Source organism: Plasmopara halstedii (genome assembly GCF_900000015.1).
Source record: "Plasmopara halstedii genome assembly, contig: Scaffold_555, whole genome shotgun sequence".
In the NCBI taxonomy this organism is placed as follows: domain Eukaryota; phylum Oomycota; class Peronosporomycetes; order Peronosporales; family Peronosporaceae; genus Plasmopara; species Plasmopara halstedii.
This window is the reverse complement of record NW_020187475.1, coordinates 205,521-232,240: the sequence shown is the minus strand read 5'-3', so window position 1 is coordinate 232,240 and position 26,720 is coordinate 205,521. Positions and strand designations below refer to the sequence as shown.

Genomic DNA, 26,720 nt, shown 5'->3' with positions numbered 1-26,720 from the left:
CCGGTCGTCACCGCCCGCCACCGACTCTTCTTGATGAGAACGGTGACGTCCACTATCACATGGAACGTCTAGTGAGACGACGTCGTCAACAGGGTCAAACCCAATTTCTGGTGAAGTAGCGGGGATATCCCATCTCCGATAACTCGTAGGAGTTTGAGTCGCCATTTCGGCAAGATTGCCCAGATGCCGTGGACGCTTTTGGTCAGAGAGATCAGAACGCCCCGCGCTTCCCTGCAATAGCCAGGGAAGTCGAAGGACCACGAGCTGAGCTTAAGCAGTGGCCATGAGCTCTTGCGGTCGCAGACACAGAGCTCGCGGGAGCGTTAGTGGTTGATCCATACGTCGCAGGGCGACAATCCGAAGGAAGTCGACTGCGTGCGTGGAGGTGTCACACGCACGTTCACTTCCTTGTGGCTCAACTGTAAGTTATACAGTGAGAAAAGTTTCCGGTGCCATTTCATTCATCGCTCAAAGAGCGCTTCGCCATCTGTAGTGCTTTCTCCAGGGGCAAGCACTACAGGTACTGTTCGCATTGCGGGTACACGAGAGCCACCTCGTTGAGCGTTCCGTGTGGCAAGTTCATCGTCCATATTGGCCGGATGTCCAATGATGTGGACGCGTAACGATCGATCTCTCGCGTCCTTTGCTTCCACAGCGGGATCCGCCGGGCGGAAGCCGTATTCTGCATGAGGGTCCATGACTGGCCGTTGATGGGCGCGAATCAGAGCTGCCTTACGGGCAGCCGCTTCTGTGCCTCATCGAGGTTATTGGTAATGACACTACGTCCCTCAGGTAATGAGAGGTCAAGAAACGGACATGGGTTCCGCAAGGCGCGAACAGAGCTCGTCTCACGCCGCTGGCGCGGCTCGCCTTCCTCGTCATCCGACGCTGGAAAAGGAGTGTCAGTCTCGTAGTCGACCACCTCCACATCCTCAACGAGGCCACTCGTCATTAATAGCGTGGGCGGAGTGTGATGCTCGGGCTCGTCGAGCCTAGGATTTACATCCCACGATGCCGCGGACGCACAGTCCGACTTTGCACCGCGTGCGGGAGACGAAGTTGAGCCCTACCCGTGTGCGCTGTCAGAACCAGCGAGACTTGGTGACTTCGGTGTCGTTAGCACAGGGCTCATTGGGCACGGAAGTCGGTTTGTTCCGAGAAACCAAGTTGCAGTGTCTAGAGGACACGCAAGCCTCCTTGAGGCAATAATGAATTGGAACTATAAATATTCTCAATCTGAATGGGGGAGGGTGTAACGGGGTTACGCGTACCCTGCTAATAGGGGTGTGTGTCACACGAGATAGGCATGGTGTGACTGCACCAAAATAAGAATACGGTACGTGGCTGGGTAGCCAGTATTTTTGTATGTATTTAGATTTTACTATATATATTTAGAAATCTATACATTAGAAAGTAGGCGGCTTAGCCGCAGATAAAAATAAATAAAGTCAGTTTTGGATTTAAACGGAAGAGTTAATTAGCCTTGGGTTAAGGCAATAATTACTCTTGGAGTTAGGGGATTGCGATCCACTAGACTCGTACTTGTTCTAAGTATAGAACGAAAGGTCGGTGACGTAACTTGCGCTTTCTCAAAGCGCAAAGCTACGGCAGCCCCGCCGCACCTTTAATGATTCCGCAGCTTTAATAAATAAACCCAGCAGATAAAAAGTTTCATTCAGACACAGAGCTTAATGTAACCAAGCTTAAACCTTGAAGGCAATATTCTTAAGTAAAGGATTTCGGATTCCATGGACCATCCAGTATTGAAGAACAGTTTTTGTTTGCTTCAGCAACGTTTTGAGCCGAAAGTCGTTTTCCTCACGGTCCTTATCTGCGTTGATCTAAATTAGACGTATTCAATTGCTTTGTTTGCAACTAAATCAAACGAATCGCCCTCAACAACAATCCTGAACCCAGAACTATTCTATTTCAGTCCTGTTGTCGTACAAGAAATTAAGTCGCGTTTGTACCAATTGCAATAAATATCTCTTTTCCTCAAGTTCTAAACGTCGGAAAAGTTGTGGAACGTCGAATTTCAATGCGCGGCACACTTTCGAAACAGGTACGGAATTTTTCGGAATATGGCATTTGTTTTGATATTCGGCTTTATAACTTTCTCGAGATAACACCAGGAATCTGCATTGGTAATGATATCAACCACTTTTTGAGCACTTTCTTTCATCTTGACTATACCAAATCTTAACATTTATTAATACTGTGGAGAATGTTCTCACTTTTTTGCAAACTGGAGTAGCAGTCATGCAAGCTGCCTTATCTTGTATTAATCGATGTCGACTCTTTCTCCTTTTTTGTTCTTTCACAAACGTCGTCTTGACTTGGTGGTGACACGAAACAAAAGTTTTAATGCTAGAAGCAAATGTGAGCGAATACTCGAATGGGTGTCATCGGAATAATCTGCGACAGCTTTTCGTCGCTTTATTTTGGCGGCTGCAATAATGCCCCACGCAAGTAAATGCAGACCGTGGCTCACACACCCTTGGAAGAACATCCAAGGATATTTTTTTACTGCAACGATTTTCATGCAAATTTTTAGTGGCAGTATTATCGGTTACTGCCCCACTAATACAAAAACCAAGTCTGCTTAGATCTAATGACAGGGCTAAAATTGTCAGCAATGCATTGAGCCGTATGGCCCGCTCTTGCGTATTGATAATCTTCAGAATCAACGATATGCTGCCTGTCGATAAATTAGTTCATTTCTCACGTTTGACCATCCTTGTATAGTAAAAAATGACGTGTTAAATGCCTGCAACTGCTTGCGAAACTGTGATCTGACCATATCGATACAGTTCTGCTGCAAAGGGCCTGCAAGCTTTTGCAATCAGGGAGATCCACATCTGAACGACATAGTTGAAACACTTTCCTTTACTTTCTTCTTTAACGCGCCACAAATGTGATCCATAACATAAAAGTATATGCCAATTAGTTGCCTCACTTTTTTGTACCTTATAGAAAGATTCGGTAGCATGTAATTGTGTAAGGAAGTCTGTTTTTTTGTTTGTCGAGTGATTTGCGATTGATCCACATTGCTTTCTCTTAAAAGAGCGCGGCGTATCAAACCGTTCGGGACCCTAATCAAACTTCGGCAACATTATGGACTTCATAAGCGGTTAAAATTTACTCAGATGAGCTCTACCTCGTTCCGAATCAAGTCGATAATTGACGAAGGCTTTTCAGTGTTTACAGGTCAAAAACTGTGGTTTCTGTGGTTACAAGGAGTCAGTAAACAAACTTCAAACGTCATCAACTTTTCTTTATCCCCGTTTTCTGTAGTGCTACTGCAGCATAAACGCATTTCCCAGAGAGATCTACGGTGGACCCGTCAAGGGTAAGATCGACGGAAATATCTGCTTGGTTGGGGTATGTTATTGCTTAAGCGGTTGAGCAGGTATTTCAAGAACACAAGGAAGAGAAGAATATTTGCGAAGAACAGATTGTAAAAAGCGCGAAGGATTTGCATCTTGCTCGGAATCGGTCTGTGTCCCATAAAACCCTAAAACACACATTTTTAATAAATAAATAAACGTTTTTTTAAATAAAATAAAACTCATACCCAAATGACCCAACCTCCGCTTCCCATGGTACTTATGCAGAAAAACGATTATTTTATAATGAGATATAGTAAAACAAAAATATAATGCTTGTTTAAACAGAATCAATTCTAAATATATGTAACTTAAATTGGGAAAGCGATTTAGCGGTGCTGATTATTTTAACTGGTCTCAGTTTCGCTTCTGATAGGAGCTAGCACACGAAATTATACGCTATGCGATTTTTAACGCCGATGCTGAGCGTATATACCTCCTTCGTGCTTAGTGCACGGCGTCCTTTGTTGCACTCGGTAACACTGTCGGTCTATCCCACGACCGAGTCGTGAAAGAAATGAAACCTCTGCCAGCATTGAATGTAAATGGGCCAGGCACGAATATACATGTTGAGTAGATGACATGCATTGAGTGTCTGACATTTAACGTACATCCTGTATAGTATTATACCATCATTATTTTTGTTGTATCAGAGGTTAAAGTACTTATCAGGTTAGAGAGGTTAAAAGCCTATTAGCTATATATAATAAGAAATGTCACTTCACCTTTCCTCCTCTTAATCTAAGTGAACGGCGCACTGGAAGCGAGCAAAACGCGGTAAGGTGTGTTAGTTGATCTACGCCTTTTTAGTAAGTGTGTTTACACGGATATGCAATTTCCGTTACATTTGCTAGCACTAGTAGTCATTTCAACGCCGACACGTCCTCAGACATCAGGAAGAATTCACCACCCACTCGCAGTGGGAGTGTGTAATAAAGCTGCGAGCTGTAATCGGATATCACGCGGTCTCCGATATGCTCCAATTGGATCAAGAAGCGATAACGCAACGCTAAGCAAATTTGGCTGCGTATGAGCAAGGATCATTAAAATTTCCATCGCAGACCATACCAGCGCCAGTTTTATCATCTCCTCCGAAAGTAGCGGTGACATCGTCTGTATATACGCAATGTCCTGTCAAAATTGAGGTGAAAAGCTTCCATGGGAACGAAGATTAAAATTTTGCGTTCTGGCAGTGAGATAAAGCCATTGCTATTACGATGGCTCAAATTTGTGATAACCGTTTTCAAGTGGCCTTTGCCATGTCGCATATGGATGGCCATGCGAAGGATTGGCCTAAACTGATAGCATCGACGCAATCTGCCTTACAAATGAGGAATCAACTTTCAGAGACAGGAGAACATTAATGTATTGCCATTTTTCTTGTCATATAGAGCGAACTACAACTCAAATTTCATTTACATGTATCTGTGTCTATAAATATGGTCAACTATAAATTTATATCTAGGATGCCAAGTCTGGGCACAGAAAGAATTTCTTGCAATTAATCGAGTAATTCTTCGTTTTTGTTTTGATGTTGCTGAGCTGGAGTACATATGGATGACGGAAAAGAAATATTTGTTTTTGTTGCATTATGTTGTGCGAAATGGGTCGTGAGTACTGGTGTTCGTAGCTTTCTCAGAAGAGTAACACGTTGAAGTCGACAGCTGAGCTGGACTCTGACGATATTTAGATCTACGACATCTGTGTCGTGAGCTATAAATTCCAAAATTTGCCTTTAGTGCTAAAGCCAGTTGCTTTGTCGACTCGATTTCGCGTCATTGAGATTCGATCAAAGACTTTTAGAGTACAATTTTGTCAGACTTCAGTTTGTTAACCTGTTTGCAACAAGAATTATGTCAATTCTTTCCTCATAATCTAAATCTCCACCATACCTTGGCATCGTAACACAGCAACTTCTTCTTTGCGCTTGTGACTTCCGTTTGAAATCGCTGGTTATTTCTCTCTGCAAATGACCCTTTATCTTTCGCGGACTTCAGCTGAAGCTGCAGCCTATGAAAACCATTACTTTGCTTCGCTATCATCATGCGTCTATTTGCCACCAATTTACGTGCTGATTCGAGCTGATTCAAAGATTGATTTGCTTCCTGTAACGCACTGTTCAATGTTTTTATTATCGTTCGCTTTTCTTGATTTTGTGCCTCAATCAACAATGACTCAAATCAGGTGCCATCAGCAGTCATTTGACTGATTCGATCACATGCTGCCTACTTGATTATTATCGTTGACCGAATTCAGCACAATACGATGCACCAAAGTACTTGGCAGGGATGAGATCAGGGCTGCTAGCAGCAGCAATCGTTAATCATAGTTATCGTGGGCGTTGTGTGCTCTATAAGGCCACATCGTTCTCATATTGATCAATTTGTGTCTCTTGTTTAGTGTGCAAAAACTGTTATTGGTCGACCATTACGATTTTATAGCCATACAGAGTATCCCGTCCGAGTTGCAGTTACCTACTGTGGTTCAATGATTTAGTGAGCTTACCAAGGTAAAGGCGCTTTTCAAGCGACGATAAGGTTTTGGTCCTTGAAGAATAACTTTCTTTATACAAGCTTGTTTTAAATTTAAAAAGCATCAAAGTTTTGCTGCTCCTTCAAACTCTTAACCCCGTCCGATCTCGACAAAAGTTGATATGACCTATATACAATCGGGCAAAGGATATATCCGATCGTCAGCATCCAGCAATACCTAACTGTGATCATATCACGATGGCATAGGTTGACTTAGGCTCTAAGCGATAAAACCTACTTGAGGCAAAAGATGCTAAGAGCTGCTACCTCTTAAACACTTAGTCAATGTATTGATTCACTATACTATAGTGTACTCTTGATACATCTTGTTTAACTAGTGATTACCACCAAGTGCACAAGAGTATCACTCTATATATAATGAGTGCTACAAAAAGTACATCCAATGTCAAAACGGTAATGAGCTGGTATCTTTTCGGAATCAATACAGCTGGCTTACTAACGACTTGCTATAGAATGAAGCGCTTCATCGACTACATATCTTATTGACAATTTCATGATTTCCAGTTTAGCTCGGCTTTATTATGCTTCTTTTTTAGCAATCGAAACCAATGTCTATTTATAGTGCACGGTGGCTTTGGAATGCCGCGAAGCGTAATAGCATGGATAAAGTTGCTGTCCAAGCGCTTCACGATTTCAGCGATTGATTTTTGTTGTACAACCTTGTCACGATGACAGGTCACGTCCATGTGTTAAAAGTAACTTGGATTATGTATGGCGGAACATCTTGGTCTGTTTGACATATTAGTTGTGGTGCTCTTCGCGACAGGGGAGTTTGTGAATGGGTCAAGCTAGCGAGTGATAATTCTGGGCAGCCTGTCATCATATATGTGCTGATTTTTTCTTTCTTGGAAAATGTCAGGAATATCACACCTATATCTTTCAAGGATAAGCTTTTGAGAGATTATGGTAAGAGAAAGTCACTGGAGAAGCATTTGCCCTACTGGAAAAACGGACGGCTCGAGATCAAACGAGAAAGCGGTAGCAAGGCTTTCGCGTCACAATAAGACGGCAGCTTTAAGCGTCAGGGCTTCATCTGGGACCAGTTGGGCCGCATTTGACGGAACTGCCCAGTTGTGAATCATCTATGAAAACGTTTCAGTGGTAGCCATGTAGTACTTGCTGCGGATGAGGAGCGATTGAATGGTTGGCTTATTGACAGCAGCGCGATGTCGTCATGACCCCTCACCGGAGTGACTCGGTCGATTAGAAGATACTTTAAAGCAGCATCGAGTTAAGAAGTGCAGATGGAAAAATGTAAAGAGTTGAAGAAATCAGAACGGTGAAACCTATGGGATAAGATAAAAGACGCATTTCCATAATGTAGGTTAAGCTTATTGATTTGACAGACGTTTTATGTCTGTGGGAAATCTTGCCGAAGGTGGGTTGAGTGTGCTGCTACGGCGTATTCGCAACCATCTTGGAAAGAACAGAGCTATGGCAACTGGTATGGACAAGGAACGGTAGAACATACACAATAGATTGTCACCACGAGGAAGCACGGTCGGCTCTATATTCGGGAGCTGATAGTCCGCGGGAGCTATGACTTGCTCGCATGTATATTCAGCCTAAGATATAATGATGACGACCTTGCATTTCGTAAGCAGTATAGCTGTGCTATGCCGCTCTATTACGATAACTTCATGCGTATAGAATCTAGTGCACGGGCCTATCGGCAAGGCTAAAATATATGGATTTCAACCACAACAATAGAGCGGCAACCCAAATGTTCAAACAGCCATGCTGCATTCACGACATAAATGAGTTACTTGGCCAAAGATGCGTGGACATCAATACTCTGAGTGCGTTTGTGTCAAACCGTCGACATCACAGTCACCAGGTAAAGAGTTGGACTTTTGGAGACCATATTGCCCTCTTATCGGAAGTCAACCGTATATCACAGCGTGCACTCATCCGGACATCGCATATGTCGTCACGCAACTAATTCGTTCTCTCAAGATTACCGAGTTACAACATTGGATCGCCGCAATTGTGTACTACACTTCTTGACGTCGACTCTTTATCACTGGATCATTTCGCAAGAAAGAACTCGAAATGTGGTGGCATCTTTTTCTTAGAGAGACCTGGTCAGCAATACCATTGACAGACGTTCTGTATCAGGTGTTTTACTAAATATAAGTAATGATTCGGCTGTGTCCAAGTCCAACAACCAGAGAGAGGTAGATCTGAGTTCCACAGAGGCCAAGTTCATGGCTTGCATTATATGCTCTTTGGACGCGTGTAATGCTCAGGAACATGAGTCTCAAACATGGGACCAATGCGTTGAAAAGCAATGCAAGCTATTACGCTCATTCAAGGCTCGTGGAAACCAGGAATCACTTTATTTGGAAGAACGATCAGTATGAATAACTGAAGGCTGACTACATCGATTCGAAAAAATAATGGCAGGTACACCGACAAGAGCACTTGGATTCAAGATACTCAGATTTCTGCGCGCGGCAACGGGTGCCAACACCAAATCTGTATTGAAGCAAACACCATTTAGCTGTGAGGCGAGTGTGGGTGCTACGTTTATACTGCTGAATGCGTTAAGTGACGTCACAAAGATTACGATAATGGTGAAGAACAGAGTAGCATACTAAGTACTCTTTACAATACCTGTATTTCGGTGTTTGCCATCTTCCCAAGAGTAGACACAGGCATCTTTCTTGAATTGAGGTGGAACGGATGTTTATTACTTACAACTCGATGACCTTTCGTACATTAAAGAACGTCTAGTCAATAAAACTAATTTGTAGAGCGTCCTTAAAACCAGCATCATCCTATAAGTTGCTATTTCATGACTGATTTTTGCGCACTTTGTCAGCTTTAATCCTCTATGACAAAGTACAGTTAAAACACAATGTCATTACAAAAGAATTAAATAATTGTACATTACTGTGGACTTATCAAAAGCTGTATCATTCTATGAGAACAGATAATTTGATGTCATCTCAAATTTAGTGCGGGCGTTTTTGGTCCGTTTGAAATGGAAAGCTTAATTCTATCATTCTCATTATCCGCCTGTTTGATTTGGCGTAACAAGAAGGGTTTTTATGGGCAAAATAGGCAGCTAAAAAGTACCACGAGTGTTCATTTTGTTGCTGCGATACATGGTGATCGATCAAAATGTCCATTGTGCTCAATCTCACACTGAGATAAATCTTATTATGCCGCAAATGTTAAAAAATTTTTTTACTATAGCAATTTAAGAGCAAATTTCGCTATCCTGGGATGACTGTGAAGGTAAAAATGTATTCGATACGCAAATCTAATACTAGTTCCTGAAATCGCGTATTCCATAATAAATCTCGAGAAGATCTAGTCAAATTTTGAGCAAAAGTAAAATTGGCTATTTGAGTATCTTCAATGAAGTCTATCCTTATGCGGGTGGTTAAAAGCATATATAATGATTCTAACGATCGAAGAATCAGCTAATATTCGCTTTGAGTATTTGTTAAGGATTAACACATCAATAGTCCGGCCCGCCAGTGCGATAAAATAGTGATATGCGTGGAAATAGCCGACAAAATTTAGTTGCACCCTGAATAGATAACATAATAATCAGAGTTCATTTTGCTTGGCGTTCTATCGGACTTGTGTTTTTCGTAGGTACGATGCACGTGTTGATAAGTCTTCGACGCATTGTCAAAATAATGTTTGCGATTGAATTGCAAAAGTTAAGCTTGATCTTTCGACACACATGAATTTAGGCGTGTATATTCAACATGATCAGAAACAACAAAGAAACAAATTGGAGACTTCGAATGCTCTTTCAAGATAGTGATGAGCTCGCCCGTGCTGCGATAGCAACAACATCTTCGGTTGCAATCACAATACGAGTAGGCAGACAAAACCTGTTACTACCACCCAAGTGTCATGGATCAAGTATTATAGTCAAAGAATTTCTGTTGGTGTATCGGGTGTTGTAGGAGACCAATTTTGTCAACTTGAGAATGCGCAGCTATGCTGGCTACACCTTTTACTTGGAAATTTAACCATGCTAATGGCTATTTCTTGGCGCTTAGATTCAAAGCGTAAATAGAGTTAGCTCATATTCTGTTCAAGACAAAAATTCAATCTAATGATCACAGTCGCAACGTCCATGTCCAAGAGCATTGCGTGACTGCCAGCTCATTGAAAGACTTCGTAATAAATCAATAAGCTCAGAATATTGACAGACTTGAATGCAAGGCTGTATTTTTATTAATTTGCAAAAAATCCACGACCGCACATGTCCGCTTTAAATTATGCCCAAACTGGACCTCTCCATGCTTTGTTATGCAGAGGTCACGCGACCTATGCTAAGTCGAGGAGATATCTGAAAGAAACGAGGATCACTCGTCTGTCAGTCTTTACAAGGTTACAGATTAAAATGTGTAAGAGAAAATTACAATAGAAGCGGTCGTGGATGCTTTTGCAGGAGTACGCATCGTTTGAGCTTCGAAGTGCCGCAAAAATATTGGTTGCCAATCGACGGACTATTTCTCTAACAATTATCTACGGGACTCCATCCCCCAACCCGCTTTGAGCACTGATCATGATGCAATAGCTCAATTTAGAGTTTACGAAGTATTTTGGTACATCATGATAGTGTACGCACTCCATCAACCAATCCATAGTCACAAACTATCCAGGTGAATATAACAGTATTTCACTCTTTGATCCACCTTGCAATATATACACTGTTCCCACACGCGGCATTCGTGGCCAATGAATAACTCCACCCCGCTGCACATCGCCCGCCACATGAACAGCATACGAAAGAATTCATGGCTGCTGAGCCACCTGTGCGTCCACCCGATTGCTATCGAGGATACAATATGTGTTACATACTTGCGACTTTCTCTATTCTTTTTTTAACTCAAAATCATCACAATACTAGTAAAGTTGCTACCGTTCGTCCATCAAAGACTTTGCCCTCGCCCAATCTGTCTCTATTATAATTGATTAGTAAGACACGAAATGATTGTTAGGTTCCTATGTCTTTGTCCTCGCTATACCATATCCTATCTAAACTTTCATTGTCAAAATGATGAACGATTCGGCCTGCGTATCATAAAAAGACGGAGAGACGTAGGAGCTGGCAGGGAAGTGTAGCTCCGTTACACTCTCCCCCATCATAATTGTAAATAATTACAAATCACATCTAACTTCCGCCTCGTAAGACGCTCGAGTGTATAAGACACCGTTACGTACTTAAGAACATCCTTGAACATTCTCCGCTCAATTAGCTCTGTGTCTATGACACGAAAAATACCCGGCCGAACTGGTTCCGAGTGCGCTCGCAGCCAAAGCCCTTCTTTTTCTTCTGCACGGGGCGCTTCTCCGGAAGGTACGCTCACGGCTTCACGGAAAGCACATCCAAGCCCTCGGCAACCGAGCGCTACACACCGCGGCTGCCCCGGGTGACCAATTTCCTCGTCGAGGATTCGGAGGAAGTCGACCACGAGTCGGATTTTTTTTCCAGCATGGAAGACAAGGAAGATGAGGTGCGCAAACAGCACGACGTGAGTCCAACTCGAGCCTTGCGGACATCGTGTCCGTTCCCCGACCTCTCAAATTCCGGGGTGTGTGGTATTGCTACCAATCGCCTCGACGAGTTACAGCAGCGGTAATTGGAGGCTACCCTCAGGGCGGCTCTCATGCGCTCGTATCCACGGTCGGTCCTAGACTCTCGTGTGGAATACGGCTTCCGCTCGGCGGATCCCACAACTAAAGCGAAAGACGCGCTCGGCGGATCCCGGAACTGAAGCGAACGACGCGATCACCCGATCGTTGGGCGTCTACGTCGTCGGGCCCCCGTCGACAACACAAGCTAATCTTGACAAGCTGAAAGCTCTCCGAGCTCGCTTCTTGGTACCTCAATATATTTCAACAGATAGGTACCGCGCTCGAATTCGAGCTTAAAGCAGAGGCACTCCTGTACCCGCAATACGGACTATTTTTGTGGTGCTCGCCCCTGGCAAAACGCTGCAGATGATGAGGAGGTCTTTAAAAGTTGGCTGGAACTTTCCTCGCTCTCTTACTTACAGCAAAGCCACTAGGAAGTGAACGTACGCATAGAGCGCCATCTTCGATTTGAGCTTAATTCAAGGCGCAACGCCGACTTCCTGCGTATTGTCGCCCTGCTACACATAAAATCAACCATCACGCTACCGCGATCACTGTGGTTTCTCACACGGTGATACTACGACAACAGCAGCTCAGGGCCATTGCTTAAGCTCAGTTTATGGCCTTACGGTTCACGGTTTACCGCCGAGAAGTGTGGGACGCACGACGACGAGAAGCGTTATGATCCTACTGATCATAGGTGTCAACGACGCCGGGGCAGTCTTGCCGAAGTGACACCTCAACCTCCCTCGAGTTCTCGGATTTTGGGTATCTCCGCTACTTCACAAGATTTTAATTTAGACCCTGTCGACGACGTCGACCCAAAAGGCTTTTCACGTGATAGTGGACGCCACTATTCTCATCGAGAAGAGTTGGCGGTGGACGATGACGACTTGGTCGATTGCCGTCCGGTGACTCGCGATGCTCTTCAAGCTTTGGAGGATAAAGTCCGTCATCATCGGCACTCGCCAAACACTATTTCAAAGTCGCCTGCAGCTGTACGGAAGATTTTTATAGCCTGGAACACTTTGTGCACCGACTGCCCCACGTTGAGGATTATCGCGCTCTGTCGGAGCGGCTCATAAACGTCAACCAGTCGAATACGTCAATTCGTGCAACGGTGGAGCGTCTTGAGCTGTTGGAAACGGAAATAATGCACTCCGTGCTCAAACACCGAGCGCCTTGGGGCATCGTTCCTGCGGTAACGCTTTCAATATCGCTGGATCCCAGCACGGTTTAGGCAAGCCCACATTGAACTCCGGGTTGGTGTGCATCCTTCTCGGTAGGTTTAGCATATACGCAAGGCCTCGCTTGGCCACGACCTTATAAGGTCTAAGAAACCGTGTACGTAGCTTCGTCTTAAAGTCAGCAGAACTTGCAGGTGAAGGAAGGTTTTTAGCATTTGTTAAAACAGGTCTCCGGCCTCAACGTTTTCAACATTTTTTCTGCATCTTCCGTCTGCATCTTCCTTCTGCATGTCTTGGCTCAGCCATCGCATCGCGAACGTGTCGTAAGACGCTCAGTGTGGAAGATAGGAAGTCATCGACTTCTTTACGCACGGTGAGGAGGCTAACAGATTGGCAAGTTTTCCCCCACCAAGCTCTGAGCCATGGTGTAGCGGCGACAGCGGAGCGCGAGCCCGTTTAAGTAAAGCGGCATAATAGCCGGTAGACAGCTGCACTAAATTGTCCAGAGCAAATTCTACGAGTGACAGCATGGCGCTCCAGTGCTTCGGCGTCTCTGCGCAAGCACTGCGAAGGACCTCTTTGACGACGCGATCCACCAGATCAGTTTGACCATCGATCTGCGGATGGACCGCTGTTGACAAGCTCAGCACCATTAAGATTGTAGAACCAAATAATCCCAGTAAAGCGCGGGTCTCTGTCAGAGACAATTGTCTCCGGTAGTCCATGTTGTCGATCAACACATTCCACAAACATCGTCGCTGTACCAACACCGTCGATGGTGTCCGCACTGACGCAAGATGAGCCATATTGCTCAAACGGTCCACAAAGACCATCACACCCGTGTTGCCCGCCAAGTCCTTCGGCAGGCCAAACGCAAAGTTTCACTCATGGACTGCCAACACCCGGAGGGTACCCGTAAACTGACTAGCGAATCTGCCGGATTTAGAGAGGGTTTCACCCTCTGACACGTCTCTCACATGTGCAAATATGCGCTCGTCCATTTGTACAGATTGGGCCACCAGTAGTGGCAACTCACAGAGCTATACGTCTTCTCACGACCGAGAAGGCCAATGAGTGGGGTGTTGTGGGCCTCATAGAGGATTCGGTATTTCAAATCCTCATCGTGAGGGACCACAATTCGTGGCGTATCCGTCAAATCGGTGCTGGTTAATTCATCTCCGCAGCCTTAAGCTAGCGAGATTCGAACGCGATCACACGATCTCACCCCTCGGCTTCTGCTTGTAGCAGTGCACTGTCGATGGCAAAGTCCGAAGCGTCACAGACGACACTAAAGGATAATCGGGATCTGTCAGCGCCAGTATTGGTGCATGAAGGAGACTGTCTTTGACCCTGTCAAAAGCCTCTCAAAGATCGGTGTTCCAACACCATCTCGTATCCTTCCTAAGGAGATTAGACAATGGCCGTGCCAGATCCGCGGAATTTGCGCTATATTTGTGCAAGTAGTTGGCAAGGCCAAGCCATTTGCACAAGTTCTTTGGAATTGGCCACTCCACAATGGCCTTGATCTTAGCAGGATCCGCTCGAATGGCACGCTTCTCAATGTAGCACACTAAAAAGAGAATTTCTTCAACGCCGAAAATGCACTTATAGGCATTAGCAAATAGCTTATTCGTGCGCATGCACTCAAGCACCGCTCTAAAATGGAAGATGTGGGGTTCCTCATCTGTCTTCTCTTTCCCGCACGACTGTGGATAAAGATAACTTCGAAGTATGTTTATGCATACACCCAGTGGGGTCGAAACAACTGCGTCCCAAGACAATTAAATATTGCTGGTGCATTTGACAGCCCTTGGGGCATCTCCAGTCACCCCCAGAGCAAGCGGCTCATATTACTCACCGCTGTCAGCGGAATATTACTCGCTCTCATGTGCAATTGGTAATACCCATCATCTGAGTCGAGTACGCTGTACTTTATACAGCCAACCATATTCTTCTGGAGAACATTCTTTCTAGAAATATGCGTCTGTGCCGGAATGGTCCAGCGTTTGGCTCATTTGTTAGCATGAGCGGTACGCCAGTTGCCCTTCGTCTTCCGAACACAAAATGTGGGTGTCAAATGGTGAGACTTGCTCTCACGCACCATTCCTGCCTCGTGGCTCGCACGTAAAAAGGCGTCAATGACGTCACACTGCTCTTTGGACAGGGGCCATCGGCGTGTTATGCAGTATTTGGCTCCCGGGACCAGGTCAATCTCATGACGCACACATCGGTCAGAAGGTAGAACTGACGGCGGGTCTTTGGAGACGGCGTCTTGAAACTCCTTTACCAAAGGATAGTACGGATCCAAGGGATCCTTTCGGATCGATGATCCACTTCGTGCATTCAGCACCCTCTTAATGACCTCCAGGATAGCTTCTCCCAGAAGTGGCGACGAGCTGTTCTCCTCGTTCGGTCGTATAGTGACCACCATGGCTAAATTGCCTGCTTTCAAGGCACCGTTAAACTGTTTTAAGGACATCTTTTCCAGGTCAAGTAGAGCATCCACCATGGAAGTAGCCTCGAGAATGACGCTGCCGTCTTCATCACCCGAAGGTGCATTGCACAGCTCGAATACTATGATATCCTGCACATTGACTGACCCGGTCAAGTGCCCGCGCCAATAGAGCTTCTGCTTCCTAGCAGAGGTGGTTTCAAGAATCACCAACGCTTCACCAGGAGACGTGCTCGTAGCGCTCAAGGTCTTCGACCTCCAATCGGTCCATGACTCATGGTGTTCCAACCTTGCCATACGAAGGATAACGTCATACCATGCATCCAAGTCTAAGACTAAGAATCAATCCACGATATCAAACCAAGAAACTTGACATCGAGGCCTACAGGAACCCACGGCACAGTGACACAACATCCCGACTCTAAGCGAACAGTGACGGTGTCACTCATCCACGCTTTCAGTTCTCAGCATACAGCTGAGCTTCTTTGATCGTGGAGCGCCGAGCAGAATTGCCCGACGCCTCGAAATCGATAAGAATTTTCTATGGCTTATCAAGCCCTGCACGGTCGCATTTACGACCAGCAAGCCCGGCTTGCATACAGGTTCCGTGTTTAAGAGCACAGAGCTTTTTTGGGCTGGGCCCTGCTGATCTCTACCTTTTAGAGGCACAACAAAACTCAGTTTTTTACCAGTAGGGCGCCCCGCGCCTACTGTGTTTTCTCGTGTCCTCGCGACAAACCAGACTGGTAAGAAGCAAGGCGTCGGTTCGATGAGCCTTTACGAACCTTGCGCAGGGAAAACCATTTCGAAGGTGGCTGCTGTCTCCACAAACAAAACACAGTCTTGTGTTTAAACGTTGCACAGCACCTCGGAGTTCTCTCCTCTTTCTCAACATAGCTGAGATCCATTGGCTCAGGCCCGCTCGAAGAGCTCTGAGGGTGTGCATTCAAAACAAGTCGTGTTGACTTGAAGTTGAATTTGGCGTTCAATGCTATATTCACCGCTTCTACAAAAGAAGACAATGCACGCGGAAGACTTCCATTCTGGTCAGGCCAGTGCGGAAACCTGCCATAGAGACGGTCATTGCGACCGCCTCGGGGATAGTATAGGCTGCCATCCCGGCAATAAGAGTTGTCAATAGTTGGACAAAGTCCACTAACTCCTTCTTGCCCTGTCGAGCAGCAAGGATCGAGACCCCACGCGATATGCCTGATTAGGCGGCGAGAACACTTGCAAAAGCTGATGCTTCAGCTCCCCCCAGTAAGGAAACGCAGCTTCAACTGAAGTACCGCACGTTGGTGCCAATTTTCGTGTTCGGTCCACGAGCTTGGAGATAGCTAGCGCCACGCGCTGTTGTTCGTTCTGGAGCACGGCCGATCCCATACATAACCATCTCGGCCTCTCTTACCCAGAGCAGGAAAAATTCTCCATCCTTACTCTCAAAGGTCCTGATGCCTACAAGACGGTGGCGTCATGGACGCAGTCTATGCTCACAGCTTCTACTGAAGACGCTCTAGCAAAACATTTTATAATTTGAAAACGCCTGCTTATCGCCTCGGGACCTTGCGAAACAAGGTGCTCTACGCCCTCAGGGCAAAGCAGGGATATTAGCTTATAAAGCCCGTCCTGCATGCCCTGGGGCGAATAAGAGTATTGCTCTATCCTCACAGAGAATGACTGACTACAAGTGCTACCAAGCGCTGCGGGGCTGCCGTAGCTTAAAGAAAAGCTAAGCTAAGGTCACCGACCTTACGTTCTATACAAGAACCAGTACTAGTGTAGCGGACTGCAATCAGCTAACTCCAGAGTAATAAAAAACCTTAAGCGTCCAGAATTTTAAACTGTATTTAATTGTTTTTTTTGCGGCAGAGCCGCTTGTATCTAAAACCTTAGAGTTTCTTGGTTAAATTTTAAACCCTAATTAATTAATATGCATTACTGCTGGCAGTCCTGCCACGTAGTTGCTTCATGTCACGGTGTAGCCACACAATTGTGTGATTAGACCAACTTGTGTGATCAACACCTATGTACGGTCACATCATCAGTGCGACCCGCCCTTTTATACAGGGTCATGTGTAACCCCGTTATAGCAAGAGTTGAAGAGGGGTATTAAATTGATATTCTTTCCGACGAATGTGGTATTTCGATAACGGTCGAAGTTTTTGCCATGCCGTATAAACAACAGCTCGACGTACGACTCTGTACAGAAGATCCGAGAGCATTGTGCCAGTATGATAATCGAAATGATGCTAGAGGCAGTGGAGATCACTGTGTTTATAGAGAGACTCACTAATGATCCTCCTAAGCCTGCAATTTTCCATCAGAGCCCAACGACTCTAGAAGATGTAATTATGATTGCATAGTGTAATGACTACTGTCAGCGTCAAGAAAGTGGTCAGACAGTCAGCCCGACGGAAGCATCTACAGCTGCTACTGGAACTCTAGGATCAATGGATCTCATTGTGGTGACTCTCCGTAGGCAGCAAATTTGCTGATAAGGATATCAACAACTTGGCCCCATCCGCCGTGGTTGTCTGCTTGGGAGACAAACCTCTCAACACGAATTTCGTCGTAGTGGCCCCAAGCCACATGGCATCAATATCACCAGGCGTTGGGGAGACGCCGGTAACAGTAGACACGTGGCGGTCTTCTGGGGAATTTATAAACTTGTGAGTGTGGTGGTAGAATCACTCAGGAGGGTTTGCCCTTTGAGGATCATTGTTCTTCTTAACGAAGGAAGTATTCACAGTCCTCGAGATTGACAAATCGTGTGACTTGATTTTAGGTATACCGTGGCTTGAGAAGCACGAGCCATGGATCCGTCTGGTGATCGAAAACGATCGGAAGTAGCTCTTCTGGCGTATGTAGAACTCTAAAAAGTAATAATCCTACTTACACTACGCATCATACGAAGCGCTCGATGCTCGGCAGTCGTACGCTGCTGGAAATGATATACAATTCATTGATATTTGTCATGCAGTTGGTATTCCCCAGGTTAGCAAAGATACCGATTCGTACGGAGTCGCCTTGAGTGGTCACTCAGAAAGTGTGTCGATAGGTCTAGTGGTGCCCGAAACTGGCTACATTAAACCATTGATTCTTTGGTGGATACGGCGATTTGATCAACGTAATAATTTTTTGAGGTGGAGATGTCTGTTGTAGCACCCCTCAAGACAGAAAAATATTTCCGACATGTGTCAAGGGAAGTCGGAGGAACTGACTGTGGCACTGTGGCTGAATCCACCAATACTCCCGCTAATACAGTGGATGATTCGGTTTGTGGGTTCATGAGTTCATGGGTACAAATGTGATGCGTCTATCTGTTGTGTGGTTCAGCACAAACCATGTGAAGAATTAGTGTAATTTGTTTCATGTGAAGGAATTAGTGGAATTTGTTGATCGCGGTGTTGATACTCCCGCTTTGGATGCGGTTGTGCGGGTAAGTTAGTCCAGCGTAATACTCCCACGATTATAATATAGCATGCGAATATGCAGATCCGCGTATTGTGGATGCAACGGCTGATTGTGAGGTTACAACAACAGATGTTCTTTTGGCATCGTTGCCGAGGATGGAAGAGCTGGTGCATCTTGAAGAAATAACTCAAGATGACTTTCTACACGCCTTGAAGTGTGATGACATTGCGGATGTCGTGTTGCTACAGTCGAAGGTCGACCCAGCGAAACAACGCTCATCATCAGTTTAATTCGGTTCTCGAAGAATTTTGACAGAGTGTAGAGTCACACAGCGTATCAGCTATTCTGAAAGATCCAACCGATCCTTGTCATTCACTTGATATGGAATACAAGGATGGTGAAGTCAGTGCGAAACTACCCTCTGGTCTTCGCGAGTTCGATACGAGTTTGATCGTGAACCCGGTTTAAAGCATGGAATAGTGACCACTGTCGCGAACACAAAGCGAATACATCGATGAATTCTTTTCTCAAAAGCAATTTGTTCGGATGGTGAGAAAGAGAAAATCCTCTCACGTTCTGTGTGCATGATCCAAATGGTAAATGGCGTATCGTTCACGCCTATAACAACTTGAATGTACTGGCGATTCGTGTCAAAACACCAATCTCGCCTAAAATGTCATCATCTATCGTATGTCCAGCTGTACACAGTTTAGTTGATTTGGTCAATGATATTACCATATTACGAAATATTGATGAGGGACGAAGACGTTTCTTTGACGGCTGTAAGTACACCAACTGGTGTGTTATGGGAGTGGCATAATATGCCACAAGGAAGATTTAATGTACAGCAACGTTCCATCGATTGATCTTTTATATGTTTCGACCTTCGCGACGCTTCACAAAAACCTATTTGTCGACATTTATGCTCGTTGAAAGGTTAAACAATGGCAGATCTACCGAATAAATGCTCTTGGACACCTCTGTGTGGTGCTAGAATGTATGCGTGCGCATTCATTGCAAGCGAATCTTGCAAAGTACATTTCTGGTGCCGGCAAAGTACCGGTCCTCGGTTGTGATGCTGGTAAACACGGTGTTTGTGCAGGTTCTGGGTGTGATGCTGGTAAACACGGTGTTTGTGCAGGTTCTGGGACAGTCAAAGCAATATGAGGAGTGGCCAGCACCAAGGAATCAAAAGTATTTGAGAAACTGGATCAATTTAACCAATCACATGTATCGCTTCTCGCGTGACTACACGGAATTGGTACGCCCATATCAATTTTGCTGATGAAGGACGTACTGTGGGAGTGGTCATCCACTTGTGAAAAAGCCTTCACTCAGACGAGAACTGTTTGATGGAAGCACCATTACTTGCTTTACCAAATGGTACAAAGCTGTATTGCATGATGTATGACGCTTCTGAGTATGCAACAGGTGGTGCATTTTGGCAAATGGACTCAGAGGAGGGACACGATCGTGTCGTGTCAATCGCGACAGCTGAAGCCAGTAGAAAAAAATACCGTATTCACGAAAAGAACTGTTTGGAAATGAAGCCTGGCTGGTGAAGTTTCATGCTCGCCTCTTGGGTCTAATTCCGTTAATCATCCACACAGATCACGCAAGCTTGCATTATACAGTTAGTTTAGTCTCTTCAGTTGTCATAGCGGATCCCTCGCTGGTTGTCATTCTTTGCAAAATACAACTTCAAGGTCGCATTCAAGCCGAAAAAACATTACGTGCTGGTAGACGTATTGTCACGTCGTCCGGATTACGAGATAGCCCAAAATTAGCTATATCGAATAAGATGTTTCCGATATGATACGTCGGGTGTGTTTTGAGAATGAACAGTGTGATCTGATCATTAAGCACTCTCATTGGGTGGTACGGAACTCCATTACAAGCTTCCTGGTAGCTTGCAATCACGGATGCATCCATATGATTGAAGGATAGTCTTCATGACTATAAATTGCACGTGGCGACAAGACACGGATTGTAGTTAGCCTCAACGATGATTTGAAACACATGATCGTGCGCGTGGCGCATGATACACCGATGGCCGATTTCTTTGGCTATGAGAGATAGATAACAGCATGTGAGTTGCACTGTACGTGAAGACATGCAAAGTCTATCAGCGTGTGTAGAGCGCACAGCACACGCGAATGCCACGGCAGAGTCTCCATTTTTTTATCGACAATTTAAAGTCAGTCGCTCTGGACTTTATCTTCGGCTTTCCCGATAATGCTGATGGATACATAGGAGTGCTCGACTTCCTCGACAGACTCAGCAAGATAGCTCACATCGCTCCATGCAGCGAATGCATCGATGCCAAAGGTTCATCTAGATTGTTTGTTGACCACGATTTTTCGCAATCTCGGGTTTTCAGACGCTATCGTCTCTGGTCGTAAAATATACGGTCCATGAGTGGCTTTAGGCAAAAACGTTTTAGACCCTGAGCATTCCCTTGGATATGTCTAGGGTTTATCCGGCGTTACGCCCGGGGACTGATGGGCAAACAGAGCGTGCCGACCGAATGGTCGGTGATGTGTTAAGAGCTTCTGCGAGGAAAATCGCAGAATGAAGTTCCTTGTTACAATTGGTAGAGTTTGCTCCGAACAAATCTGTTTATTCATTCGCTGAATTTACGCCATTTTTTGGGGCCATCAGTTACTGCTTTGTGGGATGGGTGGTGTCTCTGGTGTTAGTGGGGGAGAGGCTCGGCGAATCGCTGCCGCTCAAATTGACACAATTGATGAAGCAAATGTAAAGCTTAAGTTCAAGGAAGCCCCGGACCAGTTCATCATAGGTAATGTGAATGTTATCACATGTGTGCGTGAGATGCCATGACAGATATACAAGATTTACAAAAGAAATGCAGATAGACGAGGTTGTCAAGGCAAAATATATTTCAAAGTTGGGGATGATGTTCTACTTAGCCCTAAGACTCCATCCGACGATGCGTTTTTGAGATTGGGAAGCTCGAGGCTATTAACTCGCTTCATCAGTCCATCTCGAGATGTGTCATACCAGGGAAATGATTACACTATCGACCGACCGAGCTAGATAAGGACACATCCAACGTTCTACGTAGGGCACCTCAAGCTCTATTATCGTACTGACGCGACTATATACAAAAATGTAGCACAGGTTATTCGGATATGGCTTTAAAGACTCACCTTCGGCACGAGGGTCAAAATAAGAAAACCTTGGCGTCGTCACATCAGCATCATCGTGAGTTTCGGAGCCAAACAAATGATCGCGATGATCGGAACGTCTACACGAAAAGATGGCTGCTGATTGCGTTTATGATTACTACTAAAAGAATATCCACCCGATCCAGAGCGAAACACTGGGCAGAAGGCTCCGCATCATCAGCGGTAGCAGCCGCAGAGGGAGAATTTACAGAGCCTGCTTCACCGTCGAGTCTGATTCCTTATCGCATCCCCTGGCTAGTTTCATGACACCATGCCAGATCGTGAACTTCGCAGACGATTTGTCAAATATCCTTCACGCGTTGTCGCGCCATCTACACCCGATCGAGCACCTCAATCATCTGACGGCTCACCATGAAAAATAGTGTCTTCTTATGGTCAAAGTATTTTCAAATTAGACTTAGACTGTGAGCAGCCATAGAAATTGCAGTGGGGACGCCCTCTTCAAGCACCCCCCCCTCTAAACGATCGATTGGGATATCGATTGTACCATGTCGAGAACGTGGATGCGGAGAGGAACGTTTATTGAATGCACCAAATTTTAGCGCATCTTCCATATCGGAGAGAACCTGATCCTGCGCTGTTTATGGGGCAAACCTAAAGCGCATATCGCAAAGCTGCGTGAATGCATCCGGATTTAATTAATCGAACCCATGCCCAAAATCGAGTGTCGATTGTCTAAACGGAATCTAGATCGGATTGCAAGATGTACGGGACGTACATGAGACTTCGTGGGTCTCCTCCAGCACAAGTTATCAATTCAATGGCGAAGATATACGCGGTTTGAGTCATCACTCGAGATTCAATCGATTAAAGTGTTTGTCAAACTCTACGGTGGTACAACCACGTCGGTCGTGAAAGTTGTGATGACAATAAAATTCACGAAAGCGCAAATACACTAAAGGACTGAACGCGCTGTTGGGCTAATATAACAATCGTCATCCGCCCAAGCTGGTCGTTTGATGCCAGGATTTGGCTCAACTTGGGAAAGCGCTGTTCGGCGGAGTATGCCTAAGATCGATAATGGCAAAGAAGCCTTCGCATCCTCGGATCGAGGCGCGGTTTTGCTTTGTGCTTGTCGTCGACAAAAGTCGTCTTCGATGTGTTTCATTTCGTGTGGAATCACGAATGACCGAGTATCAGAGTCGTAGAAAGTTTGAGGATAATATGTGCAGCAGTGCTACCGTAGCTCTTAGATCAGAGGAAGCTTACTAAGGTCACCTACCTTCCGTTCTTTACCTGAACTAGTACGAGTATTGCGGATCGCAATCCGCTACATCCAATAGTACTCAGAATCTTAACCCAAGAATATTACCCTTCCGCTCAAAATTGAAACTTTATTTACTTGTTTTATTTGCGGCAGAGTCGCCTAGATATAAAACCATGGGTTTTCTCAGTTAAATAACCTAATTAATACGCATAACTACTGGCAGTCCCGCCACATAGTGGCTTCGTGTTACGGTGTAGTCACACCTTTGTGTAATTATACCGTCTTGTGTAATCCACACCTTCGTACGTCGCACTATCTTGTGTGACCCACCCTTTCAGACCAGGATACGTGTAACCAGTTACACTTTCCCCCATCAAAATTGCGAATACCCACAATTCACATTTGACTGTCGCCTCGTACGAGCAAGCGGAAAAAGAGAGCCTCTATTGTAATTGCTATTTAGTTTTCTCTGTTATTCACGCAATGCATATACTTGGGTGAGCTTTAGACTATTACCCAAGACATACGTACACTATCTATCTTCAAAAACTGGCTTACTGTCTGACGTGCGGATTACAGCCCACGTATATCACAACCCTGGAGTTCTCATCTTCATAAATGAATACAAAGTTCTCAAAATGCACAATTATTCAAAAGTGTAGATGACATTTGTACAATTGTACAATATGTAGTATACCAAAGTATAGTACTATGTGAGTCATTTATCACCTTACTACTATTGTTAGATTTTGAGCGAAGCTGAAATTCTGATTTTTATTGCAATTAAACTTTAACCCTTTAGAGATCTATTTTAAATTTGCGCAAGACCTAAAATGGCTGATTTTGAAAACAAATCAAGGTACAGTATGATTGTTCTGAGCCCATTCTTTCTGTGCAGAAGATACAAAAATCATGCTAGAATGAAACAAATCACGACAATAATATTGAGTAGAAGATACATTTATAGTAAGCACATTAATATTTTATAATCACGACTAATGGAATTACATTATGGATTCAAAGAGGTGAATAATCGCTGGAAGGTCCAGCTTTTCTCTTTAAATGCTTGTCATCCTTCCATTTGCTTCCCTTACAGTCGTCGCGATCTTTGCCTGTCGCTAACACAAAGTCGGAGTGGCCCAGTTGATTTGCCGGATACATCCTGAAGCTTATGCAGTGGATCCTTTGGATCTTCCGAATTGTTGACAAAGAGAAACTGTAAACAACCTGTTAAGACATCACGTTTTTTTTTAACTTTAGTTTCAATGCATAACAATTGAAAAAGCTTTACAATATATCTATCAGTATTTGCATTTCACCGAAACATGCACAGATGGAGAGAGGCATTTAAAACTGTGCTGTGGTATGGTGATAGAAAAAAAAGTTTTCGAGACGTGGTGCTAAATTTTTTTCGTGTCTTTGAACACAATAATGGCAGTAAGCATGCTTTGGACCGGGCGCCGTTACGTTACGCAAGCCCTGAGTACAATTGCTAGAGGGATATGCACAATTTCCTGTAGCGATATTCTTATGCTTTTGTTAAGTAGTTCTTATGGATTAAGATGTCTTAATTGTTGACTATAAGTCTGTTTTTCCGTTTTCTGCATAAAGGGCGAGACAAGGTCAGAAAATTATCGAGATGATAGTCTACAAGTCCTTCTTGTCCTGTATAGCAAATTGTTTAGAAGCTGAACTTACGAAAGAAACCGAAGTATTTGGCCCAATCCAGGGAGCTAAACAATGCATCACACTGTGATCTCAATAAACGAAAGAGCCTTTTGCAGTCTGGAGTGAAGAGTGACTTAAGGGAAATTGACAAATGTTCTCTCTCATGGGGGAAAGAGGTCGTAAAAAGGTCGCTTGAACTATTGTACAGCCAAACCACCAGGACTACGATAAGATGGGAGATGAATACAATGCATGACCTCTTTTTTTTTCTCTAAGTAATTCCAACATCCAACGACAAAAAGGACTTCTACTTCATCAAAGTGCGCAGACGCACCGTGTAAACGTCCAAATTTTGCCCGCGGTCTGTTTCATCTTGTTCATCTGATCCAACGCAGAAAGTACCAGCTTCAATACAAACATATCTATGTAATAGGCTTGTCACTTTGGTTCCTTATTAGTGAAAACAACGCGGCCAACGACTTGTATCTATCAGATTTGACTGCATCGTCACAGAAACGAGTAGCATAGAGGTGGTATGTTAGAAATCTACAACTAGCAAGTTGGGTACAAGCTTTGATATATCGGCATATATCTTTTGAGAGAGATTTCTAGAAATCACTGGAATGGTCATCACTTCGTCAGTTTTCTCGTAAGGTTTAATTTTACTAGATAAAGTGAGTGTATTACCTTTTTTGTTATGCTGTCTTTCTAGCCAATTGTTTAGTCTTTGTGACATGCGTTTGTGACCAGCGTCAGTGCAGCTTTCATTCAATAATAAATATCTTTTTATGATTTCACTCGTTCGCCATGCATCATTCAAAAATTTCAGTTAAGCTCATTCTTCGTATTTCGTTCTTACCAACATAAAAACTCTCTGATGCGTGTACGATCGATCGTTGGGTTATCTACCGTTGCAATTCTTTGCTACCCTGAGCTTGTCCGCGTGGTAGCGACATCGTCCATTTCTGGTGAGCGTCGTGAAAGTACACATTTGAGAAGGGGCGTTCAATCAGCAACGGATCAAGTCCAATCTCTTTCCGAAGAACGAATGCAGATAAAAGGAGGTCCTATAGCACATGCTTTGGTGGACATCGAAATGATTGCAAGGTGGTCAAAGACATATCGGAAGGCACAGGGATTCAATGCGAAGGGCTGGTTTAAATCATTTGAAGCTACGAAGCTTAAGCAACTCGAGATTTTGGGAAAAGAAAAGTACTTTGCCGTGATGGAGATGGAGAGACTTCGCCTAGGCGAGATGGTGGAATCGAACCTACTTTATCTGGCTTGTGCGCAGCTCGACGAATTGCTCGATATGACTGAAGCAAAAACCTTTTTGTCGAGCGCAGCGTTCGATACATAGTACTCTGATCTCAAGGAGCTCGTCGTACCCGAGAGTAAGCTTTACCGGTCGGGCTTTGGCGGAAAGCAGGACTTGGATGATAAACAGGTCTTAATTGACAAGCAGGTCTTGGATGACAGGCAGATCCTGGTTGAGAATCTAGCTTCGTCTATCAACAAGGTTGTGAGTGATCTTAAGATGTTGGCTGCCAAGCAGGTCATGATTGAGAAGATAGTGGTCGATATCAATAAGTTTATTGATGACAAGGTCTTGTCTAACAAGCAAGGCTTGGTCCAGATGTTACGCGATACTATCAAGAATACCTTGGATACAAAGCAAGTCTTTGATGACAAACAAATCTTTGATGACCAAAGAGGCTTGATTGAGCAGCTCGTTTTGTCTATTAAGACGGTTTTGGATGTCGATCGCTTTTTTGACAACAAGCAACTTTTGGTTCAGCAGCTAATCTTGGCTATCAAGAAGGTCTTAGCTGACAAGCAGGTCTTGGCTGGCAGGCAGGTCTTTACTGACAAGCAGGCCTTGAGTAACGAGCAGGGTTTGGTTCAAAAGCTAATCTCAACCTTCAAGCAAGTCTTTACTGATAGGAAGGTCTTGAACGACAAGCAGGTGTTGGCTGAGAGGCAGGCCCTAGTTGAGGAGCTACTCGTGGATGCTAAACAAGGTGTGACTGGAAAC

At 44.6% G+C, this 26,720-nt stretch overlaps 3 protein-coding genes across 3 annotated transcripts in view; 2 read left to right on the top strand and 1 right to left on the bottom strand.

Annotated features, from left to right (window-relative positions):
* Positions 1–5,185: 5,185 nt before the first annotated feature.
* On the bottom strand, positions 5,186–5,428 carry PHALS_11577 (uncharacterized protein; the record flags this gene model as incomplete). The annotated part of the gene is made up of 2 exons (XM_024726960.1): positions 5,186–5,221; positions 5,279–5,428. 2 exons carry the CDS (start codon positions 5,426–5,428, stop codon positions 5,186–5,188), a joined length of 186 nt encoding a protein of 61 aa, XP_024577584.1.
* Positions 5,429–9,663: 4,235 nt separating this feature from the next.
* PHALS_11576 (uncharacterized protein) lies at positions 9,664–10,466 on the top strand (the record flags this gene model as incomplete). Its single annotated transcript, XM_024726958.1, has 2 exons — positions 9,664–9,777; positions 10,359–10,466. The coding sequence occupies 2 exons, from the start codon at positions 9,664–9,666 to the stop codon at positions 10,464–10,466; spliced, it is 222 nt and encodes a 73-aa protein (XP_024577583.1).
* A 15,096-nt stretch (positions 10,467–25,562) lies between these two features.
* PHALS_11575 (uncharacterized protein) overlaps positions 25,563–26,720 on the top strand; it is a gene marked incomplete at both ends in the record, with an annotated part of 1,299 nt that continues 141 nt past the window's right edge. Inside the window, 2 exons of the mRNA XM_024726957.1 lie at positions 25,563–25,943; positions 26,046–26,706. Of these exons, the coding sequence (XP_024577582.1) occupies positions 25,563–25,943; positions 26,046–26,706 (1,042 nt within the window). The remainder of the gene's footprint in view (positions 25,944–26,045; positions 26,707–26,720) is intronic.